Here is a 27,490-nt window from a genome sequence, read left to right on the forward strand (position 1 = left end):
GATGGCTAGTGGTGACCACACTGAACAACACAGTTCTACAGTAATCAAGGCTTTGAGTAACATGACAACGTTTTTTTGGTTAATCCTCAACTGAGGATATTTTTCCATTCATTTTTCAGATACAGTGGAAGGGAGTAAGGGAGAGAAACATCGATGTGACAGAGAGACATCGATTGGTTGCCCCCTGCATGACCCCAACTGGGACAGGGATTGAACCTGCAACCCAGGTATGTGCCCTTGACTGGAATAAAACCTGCGACCCTTCTGTCCACAAGGCCAACACTCTAACTGCTGAGCCAACCGACCAGGGCACGTGACCACTTTTTGATGGACAGTATTTTTATACACCAATGAGGCACTCAATAAATATTTAGTAGCAACCTGTCATTGATAACCTCTCACTCTAGCTCTCCTCAAGTAAAAATAAAAATAAAAACAAAAACAAAAGAGCAACAATAAAAAACCCACATTAGTTTAACACTAATCTCCTGGGATAAAACTAGTACTTTTTAATAGCTAGACGTGGCATAGTCCAAGATAAAAATAAACTAACGCCAGCAAAACAAAGAATTAGAAATGAGCATACTAGAAGTTATTTATGTTTAATGCTTAAAAGTCTGAATGCACAAACAATCTACCATTATAGAAGTACTGGTGGTCAATACAATGCATTAAAACTATGTACAATGCACAGTTTAGTATCAAAATCTTTCTACACTGTAGAGTTTTACGAAACTGTTAATGACATCAAACACTAAGCACTTAGGACACCATTTTTTTTCTGCTACCACATTAGGAACGTCGATGGACAGCCCGTTTCAACTTGCAGCATCCATCCACTTCTAGTATGAAATTAAGTAATTTTCTACTTATACAATAAAGTTTATCTACACGGTTCTCTTGATTTTGATCCATAGCAGCAAAGGCACTGTACATCAGCAGATCCACAGACTTAAAAGATTTTTAAAGCATTCAAACAAAAAATAATAATAAAAAAAGGAGTCACATACCATAGTTTAACAGCAACAACAACAACATAAAAGATAACACAATGTTTCTGGCACAATGGCACAGCCTGGGTCCATTTCAGGGACATCCAACTAAGACATGGAAAGAACCGGAGGTAAGGAAAGCAAGTCCTCATCCCAGGTGAGAGTCCATTCTCTCTGGTTTGCAGAGGGAGGTCCTTGCAAATCCTCCTCTGCTGTCCTTGTTTTGCAAAAGACGTGAGTTGCACAGTGGGAGGAATCTGTGCAGATCACAAAGAACATGCCAAAAATAGCCCATAATCTCTCCTAATGACAAAACTGCCCAAAGATAAACATCTCCCTTTGCAAAGAAATGTGGCAAAAATACAGAGGGATTAGTTCTCTCTTTGAGGGCAAATTTAACTTGTTCATCTGTCTATAATACAATAAAAAAGGAATTAAAAACATATTACAAAGACACTTGCCAACAAGTAAAAAAAAAAAAAAATGAAAGAAAAAGAAAAAAAAAACAAACAAAATCCATTGACTTTTATCGAATATAATCTAAAGCTATAGATATACTGGTTAAAGTTGTCCAATAAGACTCAAATCAGTATGACGTGGCCTGTCATGTTCTAATTGCTCAATTTTCCAAACATCTTGAAAATAAGTAGAAAACAAATCTAACACAGCAACATATTGCTTCAATATGTAATTATACATTTCACATCTCTATACAGTCATTAGTCTACATTTAGTGACATTTTTAATCAATTATTTTAAACCTTCCTTTCCCCTCCTTTGCCAAAAAAAGGGGGGGAGGGGTATCAAATACAACGCATCTTCATTATCAATGCAGGAGCAGACAGCTTTATTTAGTCAGTCATTGTTAGAAAGCCTTCTTTAAACAAAATAAATATATTACAGATATAATACATAAAGATTCCGTTCACTGTTAAGTATGGTTATTCCATGGTCTTCCAAGTAGAGAGCTGAAGATTTGGTATCACAGGTTCTTAATGAGTATTCACAATTCAATAGCAGGAGGAAGGGGGAGCAAGGGGATTCAATGCCACAACTGCAATGCGCATTGAAAATCCTTGGTTTTAGATGGGGGGCGGGGGCAGAGCGGAGGGGATGATAGAACAAAGTGCTACAAGGAGGAGTCCAGTTCGCATGAAGATTTGTCCTTAATAAATAACTTCATAAACCGTGGCCTTCTTATCCCCAGAGCCAGTGACAATGTATTTGTCATCCACAGAGATGTCACAGCTAAGCACCGATGAGGATTCTTTGGACTGGGAAAGAAACATAAACAAAAAGGTTACACACTGAAGGAGAAGCCCATTAACACGGGAGGCAGGACTGGAGGACTGAGAGCAAAGAGCAGCATAACGTGCCCTGCTGCCCACACAGGAGCCCGAGCGAGGAAAGGCGTCAGGGCTTCCTTCACGTGATGGAGGCTCCGCCTCAGCTACAGGCTCCCGCCCCGGGGACTTCAGGGATCAGGCAAGTCACCTGAGGAAGGAAGGGCCTACTTCAAATCCTATGGTCCAGACAGTTAAGAGTCTTAGTATGAAAACCCTCAGCTTCACACTTGGATTTAGGTGGAGTTACAAACTCCAGACATGTCACTTAACTGCCTGAGCCTCAGTTTCTAATGAAGGCAAACAGGTAAAGACATCTGACCTGTCCGCCCTCTCTCGAGGGTTGCTGTAGCATTCAAGTGAGGTCATACATGGGCAAGAGCACTGAAAACACTGGGATTAGCCAAAGAACATATATGCATAACCCATGGACACAGACAACAGTGAGGTGATGGCCGGAGGGGAGGGGAGTGGGGGTGAGCAGAGAAGGAGAAATTGGAACATCTGTAATAGTGTCAACCATAAACAAAGCAAAACAAAACAAAAAAACACACTATATTTTTTTAAAATAGAGAATGTAAAAATATTCCTAATTTTCCTGTGAAAAACTGAAACACAAATTAGCAGGCAGGGAGGGATTCATAGTGAGAGAGAGAATGTACCACTTTGAGTTGCGGACACCTTGTTCAACTGCACTAACTACAAAGGGGTCAATGTTAACTTTTAACTGAATTGTGCTCAAAAACAAACGAAATGCCCACAGGGTTTTAACTAGGACTTTGAACACCTACAAAATAAATGTCTGATATGCAGCTGCTAACCCACTACTAGTGTTTCTCAACTAGTGTTTTTATGTTATTGATTTGAGAGAGAGAGAGAAACATACATTGTTTCTCACACGAGCCCTGACTGGAGATCAAACCCACAACCTAGGTACGTGTGTGCCCTGACTGGGAATTGAACCTGCAACCGTTTTGGTGCACTGGATGATACCCCAACGAACTGAGCCACCTGGCCAGGGCCCTCAAACTTTTTTGACTGAAACCTGAATACATTTTACTTTGCAACCTGGTACACACACAAGATATAATACTGCTATAAAACATGCACTCTAATATATATATTACGTTCTAGTTGGGATCATAGAGAAGGCTGTGACCAACAATACAAAAAACCCACCACTGTATTAATTATAAATTTTATAACAGCAAGAATAAGGTATTTTTCTTCTATTGGTTACCTTGATGGTAGTTTCACTTAATCTATATATTTTTAAATTCAATTATAATCTAGTCTAGACTTAATCTAGACTTAATAGACCTGGTAAAGAAAACTGCAAATTTGTTATGTTATTCCTAAAAGAAAAAAAAGAAAAAAACCCTGAAAACAACACCCTAAATATACAAGGTGAAAAAGAGAAGTCTTCTTTAATTTGCCTAAGAAACTCTCACATACCAGTAAGAGACTGGGGAGAAAGATTTCGTGTGTGCATCATGTCTAAAATTTAGTACTCTTACAAATTATTTCACTAAGTCAAGAATAAAAGTGTATAAAATGAATCAAGATTTACTAAACTTTTCCATAACACTCTTTTTATGGATGTAAAAAATTCAAAGAAATAGCAATACTATTAAGAGTAGTCAAAAAAATGCTCAACTATTAAACATACATTTTTTAAAAATCACAGAAACCAAAACCTCTAGTGCCGAGGCACGGAACGCGGGCGAGTGCGGCAGGCACCGCATCTTGGCTCTGGGCTGAGAGAGAACTGGAGGAGAGTCCCAGCTCCATGGCTTGTGCTGGGACACTAGGCCTCCTCAGGAAAAGTCTCTTTTCTCTGTGCAATAGGAATGATACTAGCTTCTACCTCCTGAAACACCCGTGCATCAGTCATGCACAAAGAACGCACGGAAAGTTTGGTGGAACTAGCACCATGCAGTGAGCACACGGTAAGGCTCGTGTTACCTGGAATATACTGGCTCCATACGGCGTTCTCCAGGCGTTCAGGAGGTTGTCCTTTCCAGTGCTCACAAACCATTTGCCTACAGGAAGAGATTTTGAAAAAAAGCAGCATTCATGACACTTTCTCAGACTCCCAGAGCTTCAACCTATTCACAGAAAACTCATCTAATTTGCAACAAACAAGAGTGTTTTTCAATAGAAAAATAAGCCCCACTCTTCTAGACTTAATGACTCACTTATACTTACGAGAAGGACAGTGGATTAGTGCCAGAAACTTCCACGGCGTTGGGGAAGCAGGCACGTGCAAGGAAGCAGCAGTTTGAAGACGGACACGTCAGTGAACTAAAGGACCCGACAAAAGTGCGGCGGCAGGAGGGCGGAAGGAGGGAGTCTGGTGGACAGGGAAGGACAGAGGCTTGCTTACCACAGTGGGCGAACTTGAGCGACAGCACGCAGCTCTCGTGCAGGTGCAGCTGGTACTTGTCGGGCTTGGTGACGTGCAGCACCTCCACGTTGCTGTTCTCCATGCCCACGGCCAGCCACTCCCCGGTGGGGCAGTAGCCCAGGGAGAAGATCTAGAATTAGAACAGGTGACCGTGACGCTGGCTACAGAGGACACACTGCCTTTAACTGGGAGGGCACTTTTCTTCTGCAGATGCTACTCATATTTAAAAAAAATAAAAAATCAAGATTATTTAAATTGTACAGAGAAAAATTCAAAGCCAAATGGATGATCCCAAAGTAATGAGATAGGTAATAAACTCTGAAGTAAAAACCTGCTAGAAGCATCTAATAAAAGAGATTTCCTAATGTTTTAATAAAATATATACTGCTCTATTTTGATAGAAAACTGGAATGTTCAGCTATCTAATCCAGAGTCAAAAGTGACCTTGTCTCCTGGTGAAGGAACCGCCCCTTCCCGCGCGTCCCGTTTCACAGGACCAGGGCCCCGCACTGTCCCGGCGCCGGCCCCCACCTGTGAGGTGAAGTCGTGCTGCTGCAGCTGCCGCCCCTCGCGCAGGTCCCAGGATCTGACCGTGTTGTCCAGGCCGCCCGTCCAGAGCTTGGTGCCATCGTTAGAAATGTCGATGCAGCTGGCCCCGTCGGTGTGGCCCTGGAACTGCCTGAAAATTTCAAAACAGGGAAAATTCTTGAAAAGTCAGTTTTTAGGTGAACTCACTTTAGAATTCCTCAGCACTCAATGTCATTCCAGGCCCTATTTGTGAATGTCATTTTGGTTTATTATGTTTCTAACTATTCAAAGTAAAGACAAGAGAGATTCAAGTTAAATTGAGATGCTGTGTTTCCTATACTTTTTGTTTATCTTGCAACACTAAGAAGTACTTGAAATTACTCTTACACTAGAACACACTGTAACTGATGGGAAAAAAGTCTCCAACAGAAGTGAACGGCAGGCATATGAACTCAGGAGCCTCAGTCCCTCACTGTGACAGGAAGGAAGGAGAGACCTGGAGGAAGTAAGGAGCATTCCCTTCACCAGAGCTGTGGGCGGGCGCAGGGAGCAGCAGAGCGACTCTGCAGGAGCAGCAAGGCCACTGCAGTGTCCCCGGAGCTGGTGAACTGTCAGACACGGGAGGAAGAAGGGATTACAAGCAGTGCCTCTTGAGAGCCTTACCCAAAGGGAACCAAGTAATGACTATTTTTGTTTCTGAAATCATACACAGAGCTTAGTCCTGCCAAATATCTTACAGATAGCAGAAGCCTCTTCTCCTTGCACACGCCCCACAACTTGTAGCCAGGCTTGATTACAACCTTCTCACGCCCATTAGCGGATCACACCTCTTGCTTCCTGCTCTCTCTGGTGCTGACATGTGGAGACTTGTTTCAGGGCCTTACAGATCAACACCATCCTGTACAATCTCATTTCTAAACAGGCATCTTAGTTATGTCTAGCCATCCTTAAAGGCGGGACTCCAGATAACCCAGACCTTTTCGGGTGAAGAGCACCAAATGCACGCCAGGGCCCCTGGTAGGTGATCAACAGTCATTTGCTGAAGGAATGAACGTGTCAGACTCGTATGGCACCCAGAACAGCAAGCTCTGTGGGTCTCCTCAGAGTGTCTATCGACAATGGCGGTTTGTTAGCAAGCACAGATGGCAAATTACAGATGTTTATTAACGAGCTCATGAGGTCATGGGAACCTTATGTACATTAATTATGTAAAAGTGACCTCATTTTAAAAAAAAACTTGAATTGATACTGCTTAGTATAATGTCAAAAGGGAAAAAAGACAACCTCTCTCATTTGCTAAAGTTCAAATACTGTAGAAAACAAGATTTTACATTAATGATTTGTTTTCTAGCATCTTAAAATGGGCCTATTCTAACACATTTAGTAAGATAGTCATATTTCATCCTTCTGGCTGACGACACGCTTAAGAGCTCTGGCTCAGTGTGATTCAAGCAGCTCCCCTCACGCCCTGGTGAGGCATCCTGCTGACCCACCTCACCAGCGTCTGGTTGTGCAGGTCCCACACGGCGATGTTGCCGTCGCTGCAGCAGGAGAAGCAGACCTTGGAGTCGGGGCTGATGGCCAGGGCGTAGCAGGCGGGGGCCGAGGATGTCAGCTCTGCCTTGATGCGTGGGGTCGGCGCAGCCAGGTCCCAAATGGACAGAGTGCTGGCTTCCCCTCCCACGATTAGGGTGCGACCATCAGGGAGCAATCGGCAGGAACGGATGTAGTTATCCCTGTTCTGTAGAGACAAAAACCATCAAGAGATTACTCATGAGGAAAGGAAAACGGCATTAACATGAGAGCAGAAATCCATAAAAGTACTGTTCCCTCCTGGTTTTAATGAGCCATTTTTACTTATGACAATGATAAAGTGGATTAATGCAAGAAAATTACATGAAATTAGGGAAGTACTTAAACTTGATCTACAAAATTTAGTACTGAGATATTTAATCTTAATTAGCATATAAATGCAAAGATCTAGACCCACTCCCACCACCAGTGAATCAACAGCTGCCCAAGTCATTTGCGCACAGGCGCACATGCTCATTAGCGCGTCCCGCGCAGTCCAGGAGCAGCCACGCCTAGGGACCCGGTGCAGCCCACTGCCTGGGAAGAGGTCCTGCTACTGCTGCCAAAATTGTTGGAGGTCCAGATACCCAACAAGCTCTTCCTTTCACCTGGCCCTGCATTACCTGGCTAAAGGCACTGTGGGTCTGATTAACTCAGCAGCATCAGCTGGAGGCAAGACAGGATTATGGAGTAGTTGACAACAGAGGAAAAAACCCCACCGATTTCCTCCCAGTTCATGAGGTCATGAGAATCTTGTGTGCACTGATTATGTGAAATTGACCTAGCACTGTACTGTAGCAAAAGTCCTACTGCTGGTCTAAGGAAGGAAGTCAAGCTAAAATTTCCTAAAACTTCAAGAACGAATACCCATGCAACAGCCAAGGGGGTCTGCAGTGCCTGTCATGTGAGGGACCGCGACACATTACGATACGAGGTGTACTCTCACAGAAACCACGTGAGCGTCCCCTCTTCCTACACTCCTTCACCAGATGGGAAAACAAGTGGTCTGCCTGCTCCCAGGCACTGGCCAGCTGGTGACAGTGTCCTGGAGCCAAGTCACGTGAAGGACTGGATACTCTGCCTTAAGGAGTTGAAAGAAGACATCCGTCCTCATCAGCGTTCTCCACCTCCCAGCGAAAGACCACAAACCGTGTGTGGTTCACACATCCTGGCCTAACCATCCCCTCCTATTTTCTGAATGACGGTCTAAGCCCTGTCCATCCAGGTTCCCTCACCAGACAGTCGAGCTGAGAGACGGGGCTCTTATTGCCGGGGTGGCTGATGTCCCAGACCTTGACGCAGCCCTTGCCACCCGTGTACACGTGTCTCGTGGGGTTGCTGATGGTGACGGCGCACACCACCTCCCCGTGGTTCAGGGTGTTGATCTGCCGTGCGTGTCGGGGGATGCCGGGTCCGATGAGGGCGTCAGGGGGGAAGGGGACAGGCTGCATCTGCCCATCGGCCGTCACGTGGAAGGAGTAGGCTCTAAGGCGGTGGAGAGAAGACAGGAAGGAGGGAATGTAAAAAATGGTACTTAACTGATCAGTGTAATGAGATGAAACATAAAACATTTTCAGTGCTACTTAACGATTTGCAAACACATCAAATTTACTTAGTACAGTGGAAAGAACATAATTTTCAGTCACAGAGCCAGATCTCTAATCAAACCTCAGGTCAACTCTTCAGTAGCTGCTCTGTGACATCAGTAGTCGCTTAGCTTCTCAGAACCTTTAAAATCATTAAAATGGAGAGAATGCTACCCACACTTCACAGAGAATTAAATAAGGAGACAAGAGTGGGACTGTCTGGGTACACCTGGAGGCAGAAGACGTGGGAGGTGGGTGGACGGGAGCTGGGTGTCTTGGGTGTGTTACTGGCAACAGCCCATTTGAATCGATGCCATTCTGCTTTGCACAGAGCTCTGGAATGTGCTCTGTTTATGGAAAAGTTTACCAAAGACATACAAAGGGAAAGCATTTTGTGGGTACACAAAGGACAAGGAGCATGGAGAGAACTTCAGAGAAGTGTTAGAATCAAATTAAAACAGTTTCTGGTTCCTTAATGCAAAAATCTACAGGATAGCCACATTCATCAAAGTTCAGCCCGTTACTGAGGGGTCCCATGAGGACGAAGCATGCACATGACTCCAGTGGCTGTGGGTACCAGAAGGGGAGGGCTTTCTCCTCTGCAGACTGCAGAGAAAGACTCAGAACTGGTTGTAGTGGAAGAAGAGTAGCATGTTAGACTTGCTGAGGGGGAAGGAGAGGGAAGCTATGTACTAAGACAACAGATGTAAGGTATTTTCTTTGGTCGAATCAACAGAACTTGGAGAGACTGTGAATATGTGACCTGAGACAGGGAGGTACTGAGAAGGACTCTAAGGCTGGGAACCCAGGCTACTAGGTAGACCGAAGTACATTAAAAGGTTTGATTTTCTTCAACCTGAGGGCCTAGGGGAATCCAATCAACTCGACCAGAAGATGAGCACTATGATTCAGGAGAGAAGTCAGACAGATCAAGATCTGGTCATCCACAACGAAGTGGTCGTTGAAGCTGCGGAGCAGCGCCCTGCAGCAGAGTGCGCCCTGCAGCAGAGTGCGCCATGAGCAGAACAGACGCAGAATCTGCGAGCATGCTTATTTTCAAGGCAATTCCAGCAAGAACAATCGGAGGCAGATAATCGGGACAGAGGATGAAGTGCAAAGAGGGCAAAGATGATTCACTATATTACAACTTACTCAGAGATTCATTCATGCAACACATTTTTCCTGGGTACCCCAGTGTGCCCAGCACCATGCCAAAAGGACTGGGGATACAAGAGAAAGAAAAAACCCACATACCCCTGAAGTTACAGCCTGAGGGAGAGGGAGGTAGCAGGTGGGTGGAAGGGCAAATCCGTCAGTGAGAGAGTCACATAAATAAATATAAAACTGTCAGATGGTCAAGTCTGTGGACAGTGCACATGCCAGGCCCTCTGGGCATTTGACAGGGAGGACAGGGAAAATGGCAATGGGGCTGCAATATAAGGAATGTGTAGTAACTTCCTAGGCAAGGATGGCACGAGGAGGAAGAGTATAGAAAACTAAAGAGGAGAGTGAGATACAACACTTAGTATCTAGTCAGAAAACATGGATTAAATGCCTAATGAACCAGGTTCTATCAGGTGCTGGGGAACCAGAGGTGAATACGATAGACAAAGACCCTAGCCTACAGCCTAGAAGGAAAAACAGATATCATATAAGCAGATTAACTACCTCTGTGGTGATTAAATGCTGCCTCTCTCTCTCACATACACATGCACACTTTCACTTTCAGATAACAGAGACCACAGATGCAGAGAGTCTGAGGTGGACCTGAAGGAAGGACACAGGCCACGTGCATGTCGAAGGGGACTGTGCCAGGAAGAGGAGCAGCAAAGGCAAAGTTCTCGAAGCAGAACCAAGGGAACACCAGGCCCAGAGGAGGGTGACCAGATGCAGAGGCAGGGCCATTTTAACAAGGGCTCTGTTAGGCTGTGATGAGGAGTGTGGATATTATTCTGAGCAGAATGGGGAGTCACTGAAGACTTGTGCAGGGCAGCGACACTCTTCAGTTCATGTTTAAAGTAAAGGGTCATTCTTGTTGCTGGGTGAAGAGTGAAATGAAGGTGGCGAAATGAAAGAAGAAAAATTAGTCGTGCCGCTAGTGCAGTCATCTAGGGGAGAAGCAGGGTGTCTAGGGCTTGGGAGAATGTAAGAAAGCTGGGAATAAATTTGCAATTCAAAAAATTACTCTGGCTGGGCGAAGGTAGAGGAAGCTGTGTTGGATGGGACATTTGAATTTTGAAGGTGGCGGTGAGGGGTGATGACAAGGTCTTCTTTGTGAGTCTGAGTAGGTGACAAATGTTGAGAAGGGCAGACGTTACTGGAGGTGATGTGGTCTAAGCCCCAAGGTGTGGTTATTGGGGGACTGACCTTGGGAACACCAGAGTCACCCAGGATGATGGTGGGCGCTGCTGGGAGGAAGACACCAGGCCAGTGCCAAGTCCTTAATAAACCGGGGGATTTCCCAACAAGCTGGAAGAGCAGGGAGAGTCCAATGGCATAAGGCTGAAAGGCACAGGGTCCTATAAAAAGGCAGAGGAATTCTGTTCTAGAAGAGACTACAGAAGCACAGGGGGTACAGGGGATGACGACAACATAGCCTTTATCACCCCACGTGGCCCAGAGGGCTGTGTGAAACAGACAAGAGGGCACCCCTTAGAGGGCTGCAATGGAGGGGTGTCCTCAAGAAAGGGTCAGATGTCAGCCCAGGCAAGGAGACGGTGGTGATACTTGCAGAGAAAGGCTGAAATTCTGAGGGATGGACTGAGAAAAAGCCTAACTGATTTAACAATTAAGAGGTCATGAAGACTAAATCTTAAAGGACGGAAAAGGTTATTCCACGTTTAGATGATATTATACATTCTTAATGATAATATATTTGAAAAGACATCCCTTTCTCTCCTCTCTAGAATTACTAAATGGCTTTTAAAACGCCTTGAGAATTTAAATAGTTAAGAAACTAGACGTATCATTTATTTTGAGGTTTTCAGTAAGACAGTCTTTCAGTTCAACCACAACCACTCCCTGAACGCCTACTATGTTCCTGGAACTCCTTTATTAAGAATTTCAAGAGCCTGCTTGCACTGAGGACATAATGCGGGCCTCCGTTTGCTACAAGCACATGTGAGATGAATTCAAGACTGAAAAAACATAAAGCTCTAGTACATACTGTCCATCAGGCTTTAACCAACTCTCTGATGTGCACATTGTAACAGGTTCTGGAATGAGTGTGAAAGTCAACCTTTCTAGAAAGCAGAGCTACCCAAGCTTGAAGAAGTCTTCTTTTCCCATTCAACCAGCTGCATCAGTAACCACCTCCCAGCCACATACCCTGCCATGTCATGGTAAGTATACAAAGTCAGGTGAGGCCATGGTCTTGCCTAAATGACTTATCATCTAGGAAGTGTGATGAGAAAAGTACAGAAGTGACTATAATACCAGGTGGAAGATGCAAAGTAGGAAGTTCTGTGGTGGTTCAAAAAGGGAAGCTAAAGCTTATGTTTCACAGAGACATGGTACAGGAGATGGATTTGACTGAAAGAAATGATTTCACCAAGGAGGAAAGAAGATGGAAAAACGATTCAGGGGGTGGGGAGGGTGGGGTGGTGAACAGCAGAGAACAAGGGCTCTAAAATGAGGTGAAATGATCTGGGTTTAAAACCAGAGATTCAAATATTCAAACAATATCTCCATAGTAAGTGGTTGGTAGAGCTGGCCAAGCACAATCTGAAAAAACATATCAGATATATGGCTCAATACCAGCTATAAAAGGGAAGGCTCAGAGTACCAGCCAGAGAGCATCACAAATGGATTTAATGTGGGACCCTTCAAGATTTCAAATAAACCTGGAAGGAACTGCAGGGAGATCAACCAATTCAGGGTAAATTGAACATGGATAAAATCAGAGTGGGGAAAGTTCTAAGTTGTCTGTCCTGGATATTAACTCCAGGGACCGAGACTGTGAGCAAAGCATTTCCAGCAGGGGTAGGGAACCTTCTATCTGCCAAGGGCCATTTGGATATTTATAACATCATTTGAGGGCCATACAAAATTGTCAACTTAAAAACCGGCCTGCCATATTTGGTCAGGCTAATTTGGTGAGGTGTGTGATGTTAGCTGGTACTGATTCTGTGGGACTTATATGACCCATAGGCTGGACGTTTCCCACCCCTGCTTTAGAGAGTTATAGGGTGGACAGATACCCTTTGAGAAATTGTGGCTTGATAATGATGAGTAAGAAACACTGCTCGCCCTGGCAGGTTTGGCTCAGAGGTTAGAGCATTGGCCCGTGGACCAGAGAGTCCCGGGTTCAATTCCCGATAAGGGTATGTACCTCGGTTGCAGTTTGTCCCTGGCCCCGGTTGGGGTCGTGTGGGTGGCAGCCAGTCAATGTCTCTCTTTCACACTGATGTTTCTCTCTCTCTTCTCCCCTCTCTCCTTCCCACTCTATTTGAAGATAAATGCAAAAATGTCCTTGGGTAAGGATAAAAAACAAACAAACAAAGGCTGCTCATCAGTAGCCCTCCTCTTTATCCCTGCCTCCTCTTCCTACTCTACACCCCCTTCTCCTTCCCAGTCTCCCTGCCCTTCCTCATTTTATTGCTGTATTCTCTTTACTTTATATTTCTCTCAACTTACTAATATTGCATTGATGTTGCAATAAATTAACACTTAGTGGTTAAGTGCAATTATATATATAAATAAAATAAAGGTTTTTGTTTTCCTTTGTTTCGCAAAAAAAGGTATGGGATATTGCTGAGCAAAGCCATTTCATAGAACATATTTGGTAACGAGTATGATGGTAGGAGAAATAAGCACAAATATTTCAATAATCTAGATGAGAGGTAATGAGGGTCCTGAACTAGGGAAGAGGAGGAGAATACACTAGAAGTAACAGATGCAGGATTCTGTAGGACTGAACTTACGAGATGTGAGGAAGGAGCCAATAACCTGAATTTCTGATTTCAGGGAAAATAAACAATGGGCAAATTGGGAGAAAGATCTAATCTGGGGAGGGATTTTGTGCCTATGATTAAGTTGAAGAGGAATACATACTTAAGATGCCTAGCTGAGATGACCAGCAAATAACTAGAAACAGGGCTGGAGGGAGAAGGTGTGGGGAGCCAGAGAAATACAGTGACCTGCTGTGCACACACAGGCAGGTGAAGCAACTAAGAAGAGAGATGATGAAGAGAACAGAGGAACTTTGGACTTTCTGACAGAACTGTACTTCAAACAATCAAGGAATCTGCAAATTATTCTTTTTAAAACATGTACATCACAGCTATTTTATTTGGATCATCACCTTTTGATGAAAACCCAGCTTAAAGAAGGTCCTTGGCCTCCCCCCACAGCCCACCTCCTTGACTCTCCCCTAAGAGGCCCAATTCTGTCATGTTACTCTCACCTTTCTCACACATCGCAACACCTTCTCCACGTTTCCCATGTCTCAAGAATGACTAGACCTTGAATTCACAAGGTCTGGTGATTATACTGCATAAAGTATGATAGAAATGCAGGTTCTGTAAGTAGCATATGAACCCACTAGTAGGTTAGCCAGTCCACTAACACTTGAGGGTTTACTATATGTCAAGCATTGTTCCTATTTTGAAAAATCTTTCTTCACAAAAACAAATAAATACAATAGCAAGAAAAGATTTCTGAATTGTGAACAGCCTAAACCCCATGAATCTGAGATCTTTGTTATGGCTGAAATCACATGCCATTGGTTATAATACAATTAGTGCCATGGTTTTAATCAAATATTTTCACACTATTTATAGAAGCCTCATTTAAGCAGAGGTAAAGGAGAAAGTCCATTTTGGCTTATGTTGAAATTAAACGATGTTGTCATTTCAATTACATAGTGAGTGGAACCCTTGCTAATTCACCAGAATAGACAAGAGGACCCATGTGAATGATCAAATAAATGGTATTTTATCATTAGTTTGGAACATGCATTTCATTATAATTTTTGATAATATCTAGCAATTCATTTTGTAAAGATAATTAGGACAGAGATGCTCAATGTTAAAGTCTTTCTAGAGAAAGACAGTTACTCTGTGTGTGTGTGTGGTGGGGGGGGTGCACCCTTAGGTGATTTATTATGTTTTATGCTTTAGCACAAAAAAAAAGTTTTCTATTGAAAAATATGCACAATACAAAGTTTCACATTCTGTATCTTATAATCTGAAGAGCCACATAATCATTATAATCATTTCTTCTGTAAAAACCTATCATAAAAGTATATTCTCTATATGCATAAATGAATGTGAATTTATGTCTTGATGCCCTGTTATATAGAGATGTACCAATAACAGGAATGTGAGTGTAATTTACTCAATACAATCTTCTTTGCAATTTCTGCACCTTACAATATGAGACTGAAAAACTGAGAAAACCCTTGGTGGTGGTGGTGGTGATGGCAAAGCTAAACAGAAAATAATGCTGCAATTGACTGAACAGCCACTGTGTACCACACATGGCACTAAACATGTAACACATTCTTGTTTCATCCTCGTGTCCTCCTTGTTGGCGAAGCCAGAGCTGGTTTACAGATAAGCCGACTGAAGCTCACAAAGTTAAGAAACTGTACAAAGTCTCTCTCTTCATAGTTGTCCATTGGCAGAGTCAGAATCAACCTGGGATCTGCCTCACTCAGGAACCCATACTCTGTGGATCACACCATATTCTCTTTGGGATTCCTGGTGTCATCTGCTGACTGCATTAGTTGTGACTCTATCACTCCCAGGAACAAAAATTCTCAACCATCCAGCAGCCCATCAAAACTTCCAAAAGGATTTCAAAATCTTTATAATACTGAGAGTTGAGACTGGGAGAAGGAAGGGAACCCAGCTCAAAGCTCAGAAGTACCACCTGCGTCAGACCAGCTGTGGTTCTTCAGGGGTCCTGCTGGCTCGAACCCCCAAAGCAAGGCTGTCGTTGCTTCTTTAACTACACCTCACACACTTTCCACCCTGTGGCCTCTGGCCAGCCTCTGACAGGAGCACAGCCTCATCTGCTCTGGCAGTTATGCTACAGCTGACAGTGCAACTGCTGATCAACTAACTGCTGGCTGCAGTGCCTGAACCCGGGCTATCGCCCTCCTTCCCTGCAGCTTCACATGAACTCACAGGTAGTTGAGTTATATGATTAATCCTTTGACCTTGGTATTTAGTCACTGCTTGCAATAGACCAAACTTTTCACCTTCAAATACATCAGAGTTCTTGGTCAATAAGACTTGTCAGTCAGTAAACAACTATTTGCAGAACACACATAAGTACACAGAATTTTATGATAATTGATTATACCTTCAACTCTCAAGAAACTTGAAGTCTAATTTGCCTTGCCTCTCTTATTAATCAGTCAAATATTTACGAAGCAACTTGATTATGGAGCCAGGATGTATCTGATCCAACAGAAAAGAGTCTGAAAAGCAGTAAGTTACAGAAGGAAGAACCAAGAGTTCAATATATCAGGTGGAAAGTGAAGAAAGGGTCAAGATCAGGAATGATTAACACTGAGGGGGAGGCACGTGAGGAGAGAAAGAGAACACAGAGGAAACAAAAAGGTGACAAGTTCCTGAGTGTATACTTAGTGAATAAATAAGCAATGGGAGGTCAGAAAAAGGAGAGATCAGCACATATTTTTATCCATCCACCTATCCATCCATCCATCCATCCATCCAACCAACCAACCAACCAACCAACCAACCAACCGGTATAAATTATGATCAACCACTATGAACTAGGTACCATTCTAGGCACAGAAGCTACTTCTGCAACTGAACAGCAAAGAGTTCGTCTGCTCTGCTATCATGGAACTTATATTTAAGTGGGGAGAGATAGATAATGGCTATAGACAAGTGTGAAAAAGAGAAAGAGCAGAAAAGAATGATGATGAAAAGACAGGGAGAGAAGGATGCTATTTCAGATAGAGTTGTCATGGCAGAACACTCCTAAGTGACATCTTGGAAGAGACCTGAAGTGGGACAATAGGCCACAGTAGATCTGAAGTGTGCAGGAAGGACAAGAAAGAGCAAATGCTCCAAGGTAGGCAAGCCAGGAGGGAGGCCTCTGAGGGAAGTGGACTCAGCTGCTCCTGAGGGCCAAGTCTGGAAAGCAGAGAGCAGGTGAGAAAGCACTAGAGACGGGAAGCAGCATGCATATGGCATGTACAGTGACAGACAGGATGCCAATGGAAAGAGCAATGAGAATAAAAAACATGCGACCGATAAGGCAGGGAGGATCTGAGGGGATGCTTCCTAAAAGAGAGGAGAGAGGAAGCAAGCTGGGATTTTAAAAGAAAAGCCAGTGTTATTTTATAGTCAATTCTTTGTATCTGGGAAGATGAAGCCAAATAGTAGACAGAACTGTGTATAGGTAGTAATCGAAAGGTACACTGGATTGAAATGAAGGATGTGGAATGAGATACGGTGACAGCAGAATGTACAAGAGGAGGCTAAAATAATGAAGTATATGAGTTTTGCCTTCATGACTCAAGGGGGCTATGAATACAGGGACTCCAAATACCCAGCTCCCAGACAAGAAGCCAACTGACAACTGAGCAAGCCACCTTTTCAGGAAACACAATTGAGCATAAAACCACATTTCTTTCTTTTCAGCCTTTGAAGTCTGGCATGTCTTTTCCCAACATGCTCAAATTTTGAGCATCCAGGTTTACATATAAGACTCTTTTTCAAGGCAACAAAAGAATTGCCTTGAAAACAGTAACAGACGCAGAGCAAACCTGACTGCTGGAGATGCCTCAGCAATTTGCATTGCCACATTAGCAGCTCAAGATTTTAAATTGAAGACACAAAACCCCACCTCATTACCTCTTTCCTTGTGCTAAGAGAAAATGGAAAATACTTTACAAGAAAAAAAAAATTCCAGCTTCGGAAGCTCCCCTGCACTGTCTAGCAGTGCTCAGAGTCTAAAAGGCCAGCAAGGGTCCAGGGCCGGGCCACAGTGAGCAGCGGCAGAGGTACTCACGGTTTTCCTCCTGGGATGCCTGTCAGGTTTGGAGGTATTGCTGGCACACGCATGTGATGGTGTGGATCAAATCCGACCTAAAATTTTTTGCAAGCAAAACAGTAAAAACAGACATAGTTACATGTACTCATTTTATCCTCCTCAGTACCTTTTCTAAAACCTGGGAGAACAAATTCTTTAAAAGTAAGATTTTAGAAATATATACAGAAGTATTTATTTATTAATGGAATGATGGGATGTTTATGATTTCATGGTAAGATAACAGGGAGTGGAACATACATAATAAATATACTAATTATTCATATTCATGATGCAAAAAAAAAAACATTCACTAAATTATTATACAACTTGTACTTTTTTTGAAATCCTCACCCGAGGACATTTTTGCATTTATCTTCAGATAGAGCGGAAGGGACAGAGGGGGAAAAGAGAGAGAGAAACATCGATGTGAGAGGGACAAGTGGGTGCCATCCACACAACTCCAACAGGGGCCGGGACAAAGCAATTGAGGCACGTGCCCTTGGCAGGAACCGAACCCGGGACGCTCTGATCCGTGGGCCAATGCTCTAACCGCTCAGCCAAACTAGCCAGGGCAACTTGCGGTACTTTTTTTATAGGCTTTAAATTTTTTAATGGAATATAAAATTTTAAAAATTATCTCACAAAAGAATATGAACCTCATGGTAGAATTACATACAGTTTAATTTACAAATACACACTAGGAGTAACTCACTCCCCTGTGCTCTGAGACGTTTATTTTGCAAAAGCCCACACACGCACCACTGGGGATCTCCCATAGGCGGCGGCTGCAGCGGCGGCGGCGGCGGCTGCACTCATCTGCGGGGAGATATTGTGTAGCCCTGCGTAGGCGGCTCCAGGGCTGGTCAGCTCCCCGTTCATCCCAGCATGGGGCACGATCCCAAACGGGGTTGGATATGGACAAGGAACTGCCATCGGGGTCCTTAGGCTTGAGGCTACAGACCAAAATGGAAAGAGAAAAGAGAAAAATTAAGAATACAGGAAACAATAATAAAGACATTGTTATATACATTGAAAAATAGGATCAATGATTCCAATAAGCTCATTTTTATATTCTCCAAAATCATTCAAGCCTTCATTAGAGTTCATTCATTCACCTTTTTATTGAACACCTACTATGTGCCAGACAAGCAACTTACAAATACGGAGAAAAACTTTTTTCTTACTAACCCAAGGGGTCGACGCCTGGCGGTTTTCCAGGTACAGGCCTCAATCCGGGAGTGGAATTACTGCCTGGGGTGGGTGCATCAGTTCGTGGAGTAGGGGTGTTGGATTTTGAAACAGGAGTGGTAGATTTTTCATTCTATCAAGAGATGCAATAAGATACACTAGCAATAAGAACACAGTTTTAATAATTATATTTAAAAACAATGTTTTACATTTACAAGGTCAGGGAAAAAGGAAGAAAAAATGGAAAAGGTTCTTCAGCATGGGCTGTTGTTTTCATTAATTAAAGAGAACTAAAAAAAAAGTTCCCCTGAGACCACAAAACCAATGTTCAGAAGAACACAGACTGAAGCTGAATTTAGGGTAGAGTAGACCATTTCTAGGAAACTGGTTAGCGTCAGATGGAGGATAGATCGTGCATTCTGACTATGACCGCCACTTGCTGGTGGCTCTGATTTAAGATTGAGTGGTTTGAATTGGGCTCTTGGTAGATTGTTCAAGTTACAAGGGACTTTCTGGTTAACAGGTCCCATTAGAAAAAATCCAAGCCTGAATCATCATACAGATCAGCACATAGGAGTTGCTATTACAAAAAGGCCAAAAGGCAAAAACTTAATCTAGCTCAGTCAGACATACCCCCCTAATTTGCAGACAAATTTTCTTTCCTTTAGTGGTGAATTTAAAAGATTATTTAAAAACGGGATTTGTGTTTTGTTGTTGTTAATGTCATGTCACAAGAAAATAACTGGTGAGGAAAAAAGAAGACACACCACAAAAAAATGCAATGAACTCCACAGCCACAGAAGGGGTTATGGGAGATCATCCTGACTTGCCAGCAGTTTCATTTGCATTTGTGATTTGTGGTGTGAGTCAAGGTGGATTTTTGTAAATGACAGATTACTTTTTAGATAGAAAGGAAAAATTATTACAGTCATATATAGCATGATAATTCAAACAAAGCTAGCAACAAAATTACATCCAAGCCAAAAACTAAATTTACCATAAACCACAGGTGATAAAACTATCTCTGTAACCCCAGTGTATATTTCTTCGTCGTCACTGAGACACGTTTCACTCAATTTCCCCATCTCCCTCCTCTTGCCTTGCAAAAACTCAGAAGACAAACATCCATCACTGACAAGTCAGTAAACCCATCTGTTCCAAAAATACTTTTGTCAGTTCAACTTGAATGCTGAACTTATACATAGGTTTGGAAATAAATGTCCTATAGAAAAATGTGGAAAATACAAAATGTAAAAAATTGCCCAACCCAACCATCCTGAAACAGGCAACGCTAACAAAGATGGTGAAGAACTGCTTACAAGGCTAAGTTCTTTGGATTTGGAGGAAGGAGTACTGCTGGAGGATGCAATTGAGGCTGGGCTGATTGGGGCATCTTTCTTGAGCAGGCGGGTCTTGTCCAGGCCATTCTCTCTGGGGGAATGTGCTGGGCTCCCTCGAGGGGAAGACGGATCCTACAAAGTAACATCTCGGGTATTAATGCAGCATAGCACATTCACAATGCCTAAGTACTTGGGTGTGGACGTTTCTAGCTGAAAGTATTTAATAGTTTAGAAATGCAAAATGTTCTTCTGATAATAAGACTCAGTGAATCACTGAATATTTGGTATTGAGGTCAAAGAAAATATTACAAATTTATAGTACTTACTTAAAACAAAAACAAAAACCCTAAAAATTTGCAAGTCACTTGTCAGTGAGATCTCAGGTGACCACAGGGGTCTGGTGTGCATTCATGGTGGTAGCAAAACACACTTGCACATCATAGAAAAGAATCACAACAACAAGAGGATCAGTAATACACAAAGTTTCCAGGTAAATATAAAGCAGTTCCCTTTGTAAATTAAGAAAACATGGCAGATACTACTTGTTAAGACACTAGTCATTGTTAGAGCTGGGTAAGAATAGGCAGTTAAATGAACCGTAAACATACCTCATTGGAAACGTCAACCACTAAGTTGTCATCACTCTTCTCACCATCGCTATCCTGCATTGACAATTGACAAGTATTATCTCCTCCCCCAGTAAAAACAAAGCCAGTCTCACCCTAGGTAAGTCCAGACTAATTGGTCATATCAGAAAAATAAACTGCACCTAACAGTGCTAAACACTCTACAGTGTATTGTTCTTTAATCCCCATACTGTAAGTTCTGCGGTAGGTAATGATGATTCCATTTACATACAGTCTGAAAACAGAAGCTATGGCTTCCTTGTTCCTCTACAGCAGAGGTGGGGAACATCTGGCCCGCGGGCCATGTAAGGGCCGCAAAATCAGTACCAGCTAACATCACACGCCTCACCAAATTAGCCTGACCAAATATAGCAGGCTAATTTTTAAGTTGACAATTTTGTACGGCCCTCAAATGAAGTTATGAATATCCAAATGGCCCTTGGCAGATAGAAGGTTCCCACCCCTGCTCTAGAGTATCAGCTGCAAACTGGCATACCCACATTGATTCTGCCTACACATGGGCATGATTTGTTCTGTCAGTGTTTTTTAAAAACCTGGATAAGCAGGTTTTTAAATTGGGAGTTTTTACATAAACATCCTAATTTTCAGCACCCTCTCCCCCCGCCCCCAGCCTGCAGTCTTGCTAGGCACCACCACAGGAATTGGAGTGGGAACTGTTTGCCTCTATACAAGCCCCATCCAGCTTGCTCCCATTACTATGTGACCTAAAAAACAGTCACTGAAGAAAACTGATTGTCAACCCATGCCAGGGACCATCCTGGATGTCTCTGCAAGTCCCAGTCCACAGACTGTCTGTATTCCTCAGCACAGGAATTCATCTAAATATAAACATTTTAACAGGCTTCCTATGATTTTGTATTTTTCCTTAACATTTCTAGCTGACCACAGGAAATTCAGCCATCTTGAACTATATGGAGGGAAACAAATATATCTATAGAAATAATGATATGGAACACCCAAGTCTTCTATTAGTTGCCAAAGCACTCTGTTCTCGCTCATATGCGAGTGTGCACTCACCTGCACCCACACAGGATGTCGGGCTAGCCAATTAAGACAAAGCTATGACTGCAATACACTTTTTTCCCTCCTAGGATCTTGTTATCCTGTATTCTAGTTTGGCTGGTAACAAGTCAAAGGGTAAAATGGCTGCTGATAAAAAGCAAGGTGAACTGGCCTCCACCAAAGCAAAGGTGAATGAACCTACATAACGAGCTGCAATTTCCTTTTCTTCAGTTTTCTGCTTTTTGCTATCAGAGGAGTAGTCTGTGGAGTTTCTGTGTTTTTCAGCACCTCGGAAACTGGCTGACGGAGACACCGAAGAGCTCTGAAATCAGAAAGGGAGGCAGGGTTGAGAAAGGATGAGTCATTCAACAGTGTGATTTTTAAAAACCATTTGAGACTTTATCTCCTTTTGTTCATTAGTACACACTTACAAAGCTGGTAAGAGAGGAAACAGGAGAGAAGAGAGGAGGTGAAAGGAAGAAAACACCAGATGTATATAGAGAAATACAAGGAGGAAAAGAAAGAGGGAAAAGGAACAAGAAGAAAGGAAAGAACAAGACCGCGGCAGAGGTGACACAGGGAACAGAGGAATACAAAGGGAGGCAGGGAATAGCGTGATCTCCAAAGACAGAATGGCTTTGGTCTAAAGGAGATGTTTATATTATACTGATAAAGCAGCTTTAGAGAGTTGAGAAAGGAAGCAGATACAAGAGAAAAAGTAAGAACGAAAAGGCAGGCTTCTTTTTTTGAAGCTGGCTGGTTAATGGGAAGCCAGTATTCTACAGAGAAACTGAATAATTTAGAGTCCAGCTTGAGAGACAATTAATAGTTCTTCAATGAAAAAAAGAGGAAAGGTACTCTTTGGGGATTTAAGGACCCCAAAATGATGACCATGTGCACAACAGTTATATTTACAGAATTTTGCTTCGTCCTGTACCTTAAGGGCCTAAAACATGGACAGTCACAGATTAAAACAAAACAACACAAGCACACACACCTGCAAAAATATACTTTATTCCTTTCTGACTCCTAGAGTTATCATAAGCCTGTTCTTTTTTCTCTCTGGAAACCATGGAACTCCACTAGGCCCAGGGAATGGAGGAAGAAGCTCCCTCCCTCTTGGGATCACAGTCAGGGGTGGTGTGTATGAGCTGAGCTCAGGCCACCTCTGTCATCTCTGCTCTTCCAAAGAGCTCTCAACCGGAGGAGTCCCACATACAGAAAGCAAACACTGGTGACAAGATCTGAAGCACAGAGAATGAGTGTATCTGCCATGAAGGCCAGGTAGTTACTAGACACATTTAGATGGTATGAGCACTTAAAACCATAGATGAAGAAGTAAAGCGCTGATGAAAACTGGAACTAACCTTCAGAACTGGCTAGTGACTCCATTCCAGAAAGACCAAATGGAGTTCTACATAAAGGTGAGGTGTAAGACAGGGAGGGAGCAGGGCCGAGTGCAGGGCTAACCTGTGGAGCCAAGTCCCTCAGTAGGGCACCAGGGTAAGACTCCAAGAGCTAAATTAGCCCAGCCTTGGGTTGGAAAGGGCTGATCTGGAGGGCAAAGAATACTTGGAGATTAGAAAAATAAGTTCTCGGAAGAACAAGGAATCACCACCAGAATATTCTTGCCTGGCAACTAAATCGATTCAGAAAGCTGTACAGTAAAGATCTTCTATAAAATTAATTCCTTGTACTTTTTTTCTTTATCTAAGCTTGTTAATAATAATTAACATTTATAAAGATATATAACATTTCCAAGGGCCTTTTAATTCCCTGTGTGAGGCAGTGTGCCAGCCAGAACTTTGGGCTCTCTATTCTGTGTTACTTCCACTGCACCCCAAAGCCACATTCTCTTTTTTTGGCCAAACTTTCAGAGCACATTGTTAGAGGAAAACCAATAAATTTTTTGCACACATGGGTAGTATAGCTACCAAGAGATCACCCCCTAGTGGTCAGTTGTAGTGATGGCGACTTCATCACCAGCTCCAAAGGCAAGGATATAGGATGGGAGTTTGGAGAATGATGAGAATAACCAGTGAGTGGGTTCCCACTGTTAGGAGCTGGATATTTCTAAACCCTTCCTGTACCAGTCCCTCTCAAGGTTTGGTATGAATACCCTAGATGTACACACCAAACCCTGTAACTATCCCTACTCAAACATTCCCCTTTAAGCTTAGTGGCAGAAAAAAATGGCAGGCACTATTTAGTAAGGCTGAAGACTAAAACAAAACATTAGAAGCCAAACAATATTAAAGAGTGGGCTGCCTCTTGACTTTCATATTATCTCCACTGAGTTTCATTCCTTGTTCCCAAGCCATAAGACCTGGTTCAATGCTTCTACTTTGCTTTCACACCATGACCCAATGAACTCAGGTTTTTATGACCATTACTCCACTGAAATCATGCACACGACCATCGTCTGTGAGCTACTACCATACTTAATGCCAGAGCCCCACATCTAGTTTTTCCCCTCTCCAGCCTATCCTCCACATTTCTGGGATTCCTATTTCCTACATATTCAACAAACTGAATTCCTAAAAAGCGACAAATGGTTTCCCACCATCCAAATTTCTGAGTAGTTATTTTCTAAAGCCCTTTACTTCATGCCCCAGTCCAGGATCCTGGCCTTGTCCCAGCACCATGAGCTTGTTGTTCCCCAGTGCTCAATGTATTTATATTATATTTGCATCTGTAACCTTTTTTTCTGGCTCACAAGAATGCCCCTTCCCTCAATATCTTCTGTTTGAAATCTCCTCGTTTTTAAAAACCAGCTCTAATATTACTTTCAAAGCTCCTGCAGACACTGTCAAGCAGAATTAATAACTCATTCCTCTTTCTTCCCTTAACATTTTGTTCACCCAAATCAATTTATGGCTATTTGTTTGCGGGCCAGCTCCCACTCCAGGCTGTAGATTCCTGGGGGCAGGGGAACCCCGCACAGTGAGCCGCGCAGAATTGCCCAGAAATGTTTCCAAACATAAATGGAAACATCCCCTCTGCACTCCTTTCACCTTAACTCAAAATTCCTGGGACACATGCCCTTTCGGGGGCCTCAAGGCTGAAGGGCTCCACGGGAAACATTCGCTAGAGTAAGATCTACAGTGCTGCCCCTGGAACTGGCAATACAGAAGCTCTGCCCCTTCTTCCCCTTTACTCCTTAAACTACTTCTAGACACCTTAATCCTACTGATTTGATATTTTACAAAAATAAAAAAAGTGAATGTACATGTGTATGATTAACAACTACCTGAGCCTTTTGATTCTGATACACTTTACCGAAAGTTATTTCCACTCTGTCCAAAAGGACAGACTGATTTGTAAACAATGATGAAATACTTAAAAATTAACACAAAATGGTAATGTTTATTTAGATTTTTATGCTTATTTATTGACACACATGTAAAAATAGCTGTTTTGTTAACTGGCTGTTTCGGGCTCTGTGAACAATATTGTGTGTGTGAATTTTACTGTAGATCAGAGTTACATGTTGGAGTTTCCTAGTGGAACGATAAAGTAGTTAATTATGACTAGCATTTAAAGGTTAAGCTGAACAATGGGCACAGGGGCTACAGCAATGCTTTCATAGCATAATTGCTCTGGAATCAAGGTGGGCTTGGCAGGGACTCGCATCGTGAATCTCAGCCCACCCCCCGCCACGAGAAGACCACCTCCATCTTTGCTGGGCATGTGGACCGGAGGAATTACATAAATACTGATAAAGACAAAGCCATGGTTTTACAAGAAATGCTTATTTTTGCCTGGCTGGTGTGGCTCAGTGGTTGAGCATCAACCCATGCACAAAAGGGCGCTGGTTCAGTTCCTGGTCAGGACACATGCCCAGGGACATTCTCTCTCATCAATGTTTCTCTCTCTCTCCTCCCTCTCCCTTCCTCTCTCTTTAAAATCAATAAAGGGGGGAAAAGAGAAATGCTTATTTTTATTTCTTTATTCTTATTTTAAAAGCTTATCTGGGTTAGCTATTTCCCTACTTTACTACATAAGAACATACTGGGGCTGCATCCTGATTTTGTAAAAATCTATAAATGTAGAAACATTAAACATAAATCTTTTCTTATTACAGTTTGACCATGTAAGTATACCAGCAAATTTGTTATGAACAGAAAGCCAATGGTCAATCCAAAGGGGGTAAAATAACCTTAAATGTGAATATTTAGTAAAAAAATCTCTGAAAAATAATTACCCAAAATTAACTTAAAAAAAAAAAATCTGTACTTTAAAAAAGAATTAACACTTCTATTGGATTATTAAAAAGAACAAGGTCGGTGTTTAATAAAAGAAAAAGAGGAGGGAAACATAGAGAAAGCAAGGAAAAAAGATAAATTTCTAAGTTTTATTATATGGAAAATCCTACTTGCTTTGTTGATAAAAGATAAGCTTTAAAGGCAGTTATAAGTAACATTACAAATCATGTTATCTAAAAATGAGAAAAATTCTAGATCCTAGTTCAAAATCCAACCTAGACTTGACTAAGGCTGTTTGATCAAGGCAACTGGAAAACGAATATATCTAGCAGTTTCAAGATGGCCTCGCCCCTTCACTTGACTCCCCAGCCACCTCAAGATCAAAGATGATCATGTATGAGAAAGAGTTCTATAAAGTATTACCACTAGAAGAGGTATAATGTTATATATAATTAGCTAATTTTAATAACAGGTAGCACAGACTTTACAAGCAGGCAAAAGCATCTCTCTGAGCCAGACTGCCTGGGTTTGAGTCTGGAGTCTTCCACTTATTAAGTGTGTAGCTTTAGGGATGTTACTCCGTTTCAACCAATCTGTGGTCAACAACACCCCACCCATTCCCTCAACTGGGCTGCTTTGAGGACTAAGTGTAAAAATCCACATAAGGCACAAGGCACAGTCGCAGGCAAGACAACTGAGCCCTCTACAATAGCAACTCAGCACTATGACTGTGTACTGCACTCTATTTACTACAGAGCTTGTGTGGATCTTCTATTTTAAGCCTTACACAGGACTATTCTAGGCATTTGTGTAGCACTACCTTTCAGCACAGATATACAAATGGTCCATAATGACAGGGCTTCAATAGATTGCTATTAACAAAAACACATCTCCTTTCAACAATCACAGTACGTTCAATACTGCAGGTAGGACTATAAATACCACCTCCATATTGGACTTTCTAATTTGATTTCAAATACATATCAAGCTGATTCTGCTTTCCCTTTGCATAGGTACAGTGCTCAAACATCCCTGCTCAATTACAAGATTCCAACCAGAAAGAATATGCTGAAGGCTGGGTGGACAACTAGGATCAAGAACTGGTACCATTTGTTTGCTCATCAGCTATGGCCTTCTAACACCCCATCTACTTGGCACCTAAAGGTAAATCCATTTCAAACAGATAATGGGGAAAATGATGGGCCAGAGGACACCACAAAAACCTGGCTAGGGTGACTGCAAGTCCTGGTGTGTCCCCGCTTTACACCTGATGTTCAGGCCGCTCCTTATTCTCAAAACCAGTCCACCAGGTTAGAAGATAATTATACTGCTACTCTACCTGTAGTTCATTCAGTACAGGAATTAGTTTGATCAGCAACCATTCAGGGGAAGTCTGTTTATGGCAGTGGGGATGGGGAGGACGGAGAGGGCAGGGTCAAGAGCTCTGTGGACCCTTTGTCGATGCTATAACCAAAGTCCTCAATCCCAATACCTAGAGCGGAAATGAATACTGGTGACTTTCTCGAATTCAGAAAGGCCAGGGTACTGTGGAGCTCAGCAGGAACTTAGCCCATTCCTCTGAAGCGGAATGCTTCAGGAGAAGGCCTACAACCATGAGCCATCCAGAGTCAACTCTGGTCACCAGTGCTCACGCACGTCGGCTGCAAA

At 42.7% G+C, this 27,490-nt stretch overlaps 1 protein-coding gene across 6 annotated transcripts in view; it reads right to left on the reverse strand.

Annotated features, from left to right (window-relative positions):
- Nucleotides 1-1,543: 1,543 nt before the first annotated feature.
- Nucleotides 1,544-27,490, reverse strand: part of LOC118630279 (transducin-like enhancer protein 4) — a 143,927-nt gene continuing 117,980 nt past the window's right edge. The window contains exons 8-19 of one of the 6 annotated variants that reach the window (XM_036262110.1): nt 21,820-21,939; nt 20,577-20,630; nt 19,948-20,100; nt 18,629-18,761; nt 18,200-18,393; nt 17,420-17,496; nt 8,078-8,327; nt 6,764-7,011; nt 5,274-5,421; nt 4,722-4,872; nt 4,301-4,377; nt 1,544-2,266 (exon numbers count right to left, since the gene is read on the reverse strand). In XM_036262110.1, coding sequence (XP_036118003.1) covers nt 2,159-2,266; nt 4,301-4,377; nt 4,722-4,872; nt 5,274-5,421; nt 6,764-7,011; nt 8,078-8,327; nt 17,420-17,496; nt 18,200-18,393; nt 18,629-18,761; nt 19,948-20,100; nt 20,577-20,630; nt 21,820-21,939 — 1,713 coding nt within the window. In that variant the 3' untranslated portion in view covers nt 1,544-2,158. The remainder of the gene's footprint in view (nt 2,267-4,300; nt 4,378-4,721; nt 4,873-5,273; nt 5,422-6,763; nt 7,012-8,077; nt 8,328-17,419; nt 17,497-18,199; nt 18,394-18,628; nt 18,762-19,947; nt 20,101-20,576; nt 20,631-21,819; nt 21,940-27,490) is intronic. The other 5 variants (XM_036262109.1, XM_036262108.1, XM_036262106.1 and 2 more) reach the window with 5 other exon arrangements.

The sequence above is a fragment of the Molossus molossus genome, unplaced genomic scaffold (assembly GCF_014108415.1).
Source record: "Molossus molossus isolate mMolMol1 unplaced genomic scaffold, mMolMol1.p scaffold_m16_p_14, whole genome shotgun sequence".
NCBI classification, from domain to species: domain Eukaryota; kingdom Metazoa; phylum Chordata; class Mammalia; order Chiroptera; family Molossidae; genus Molossus; species Molossus molossus.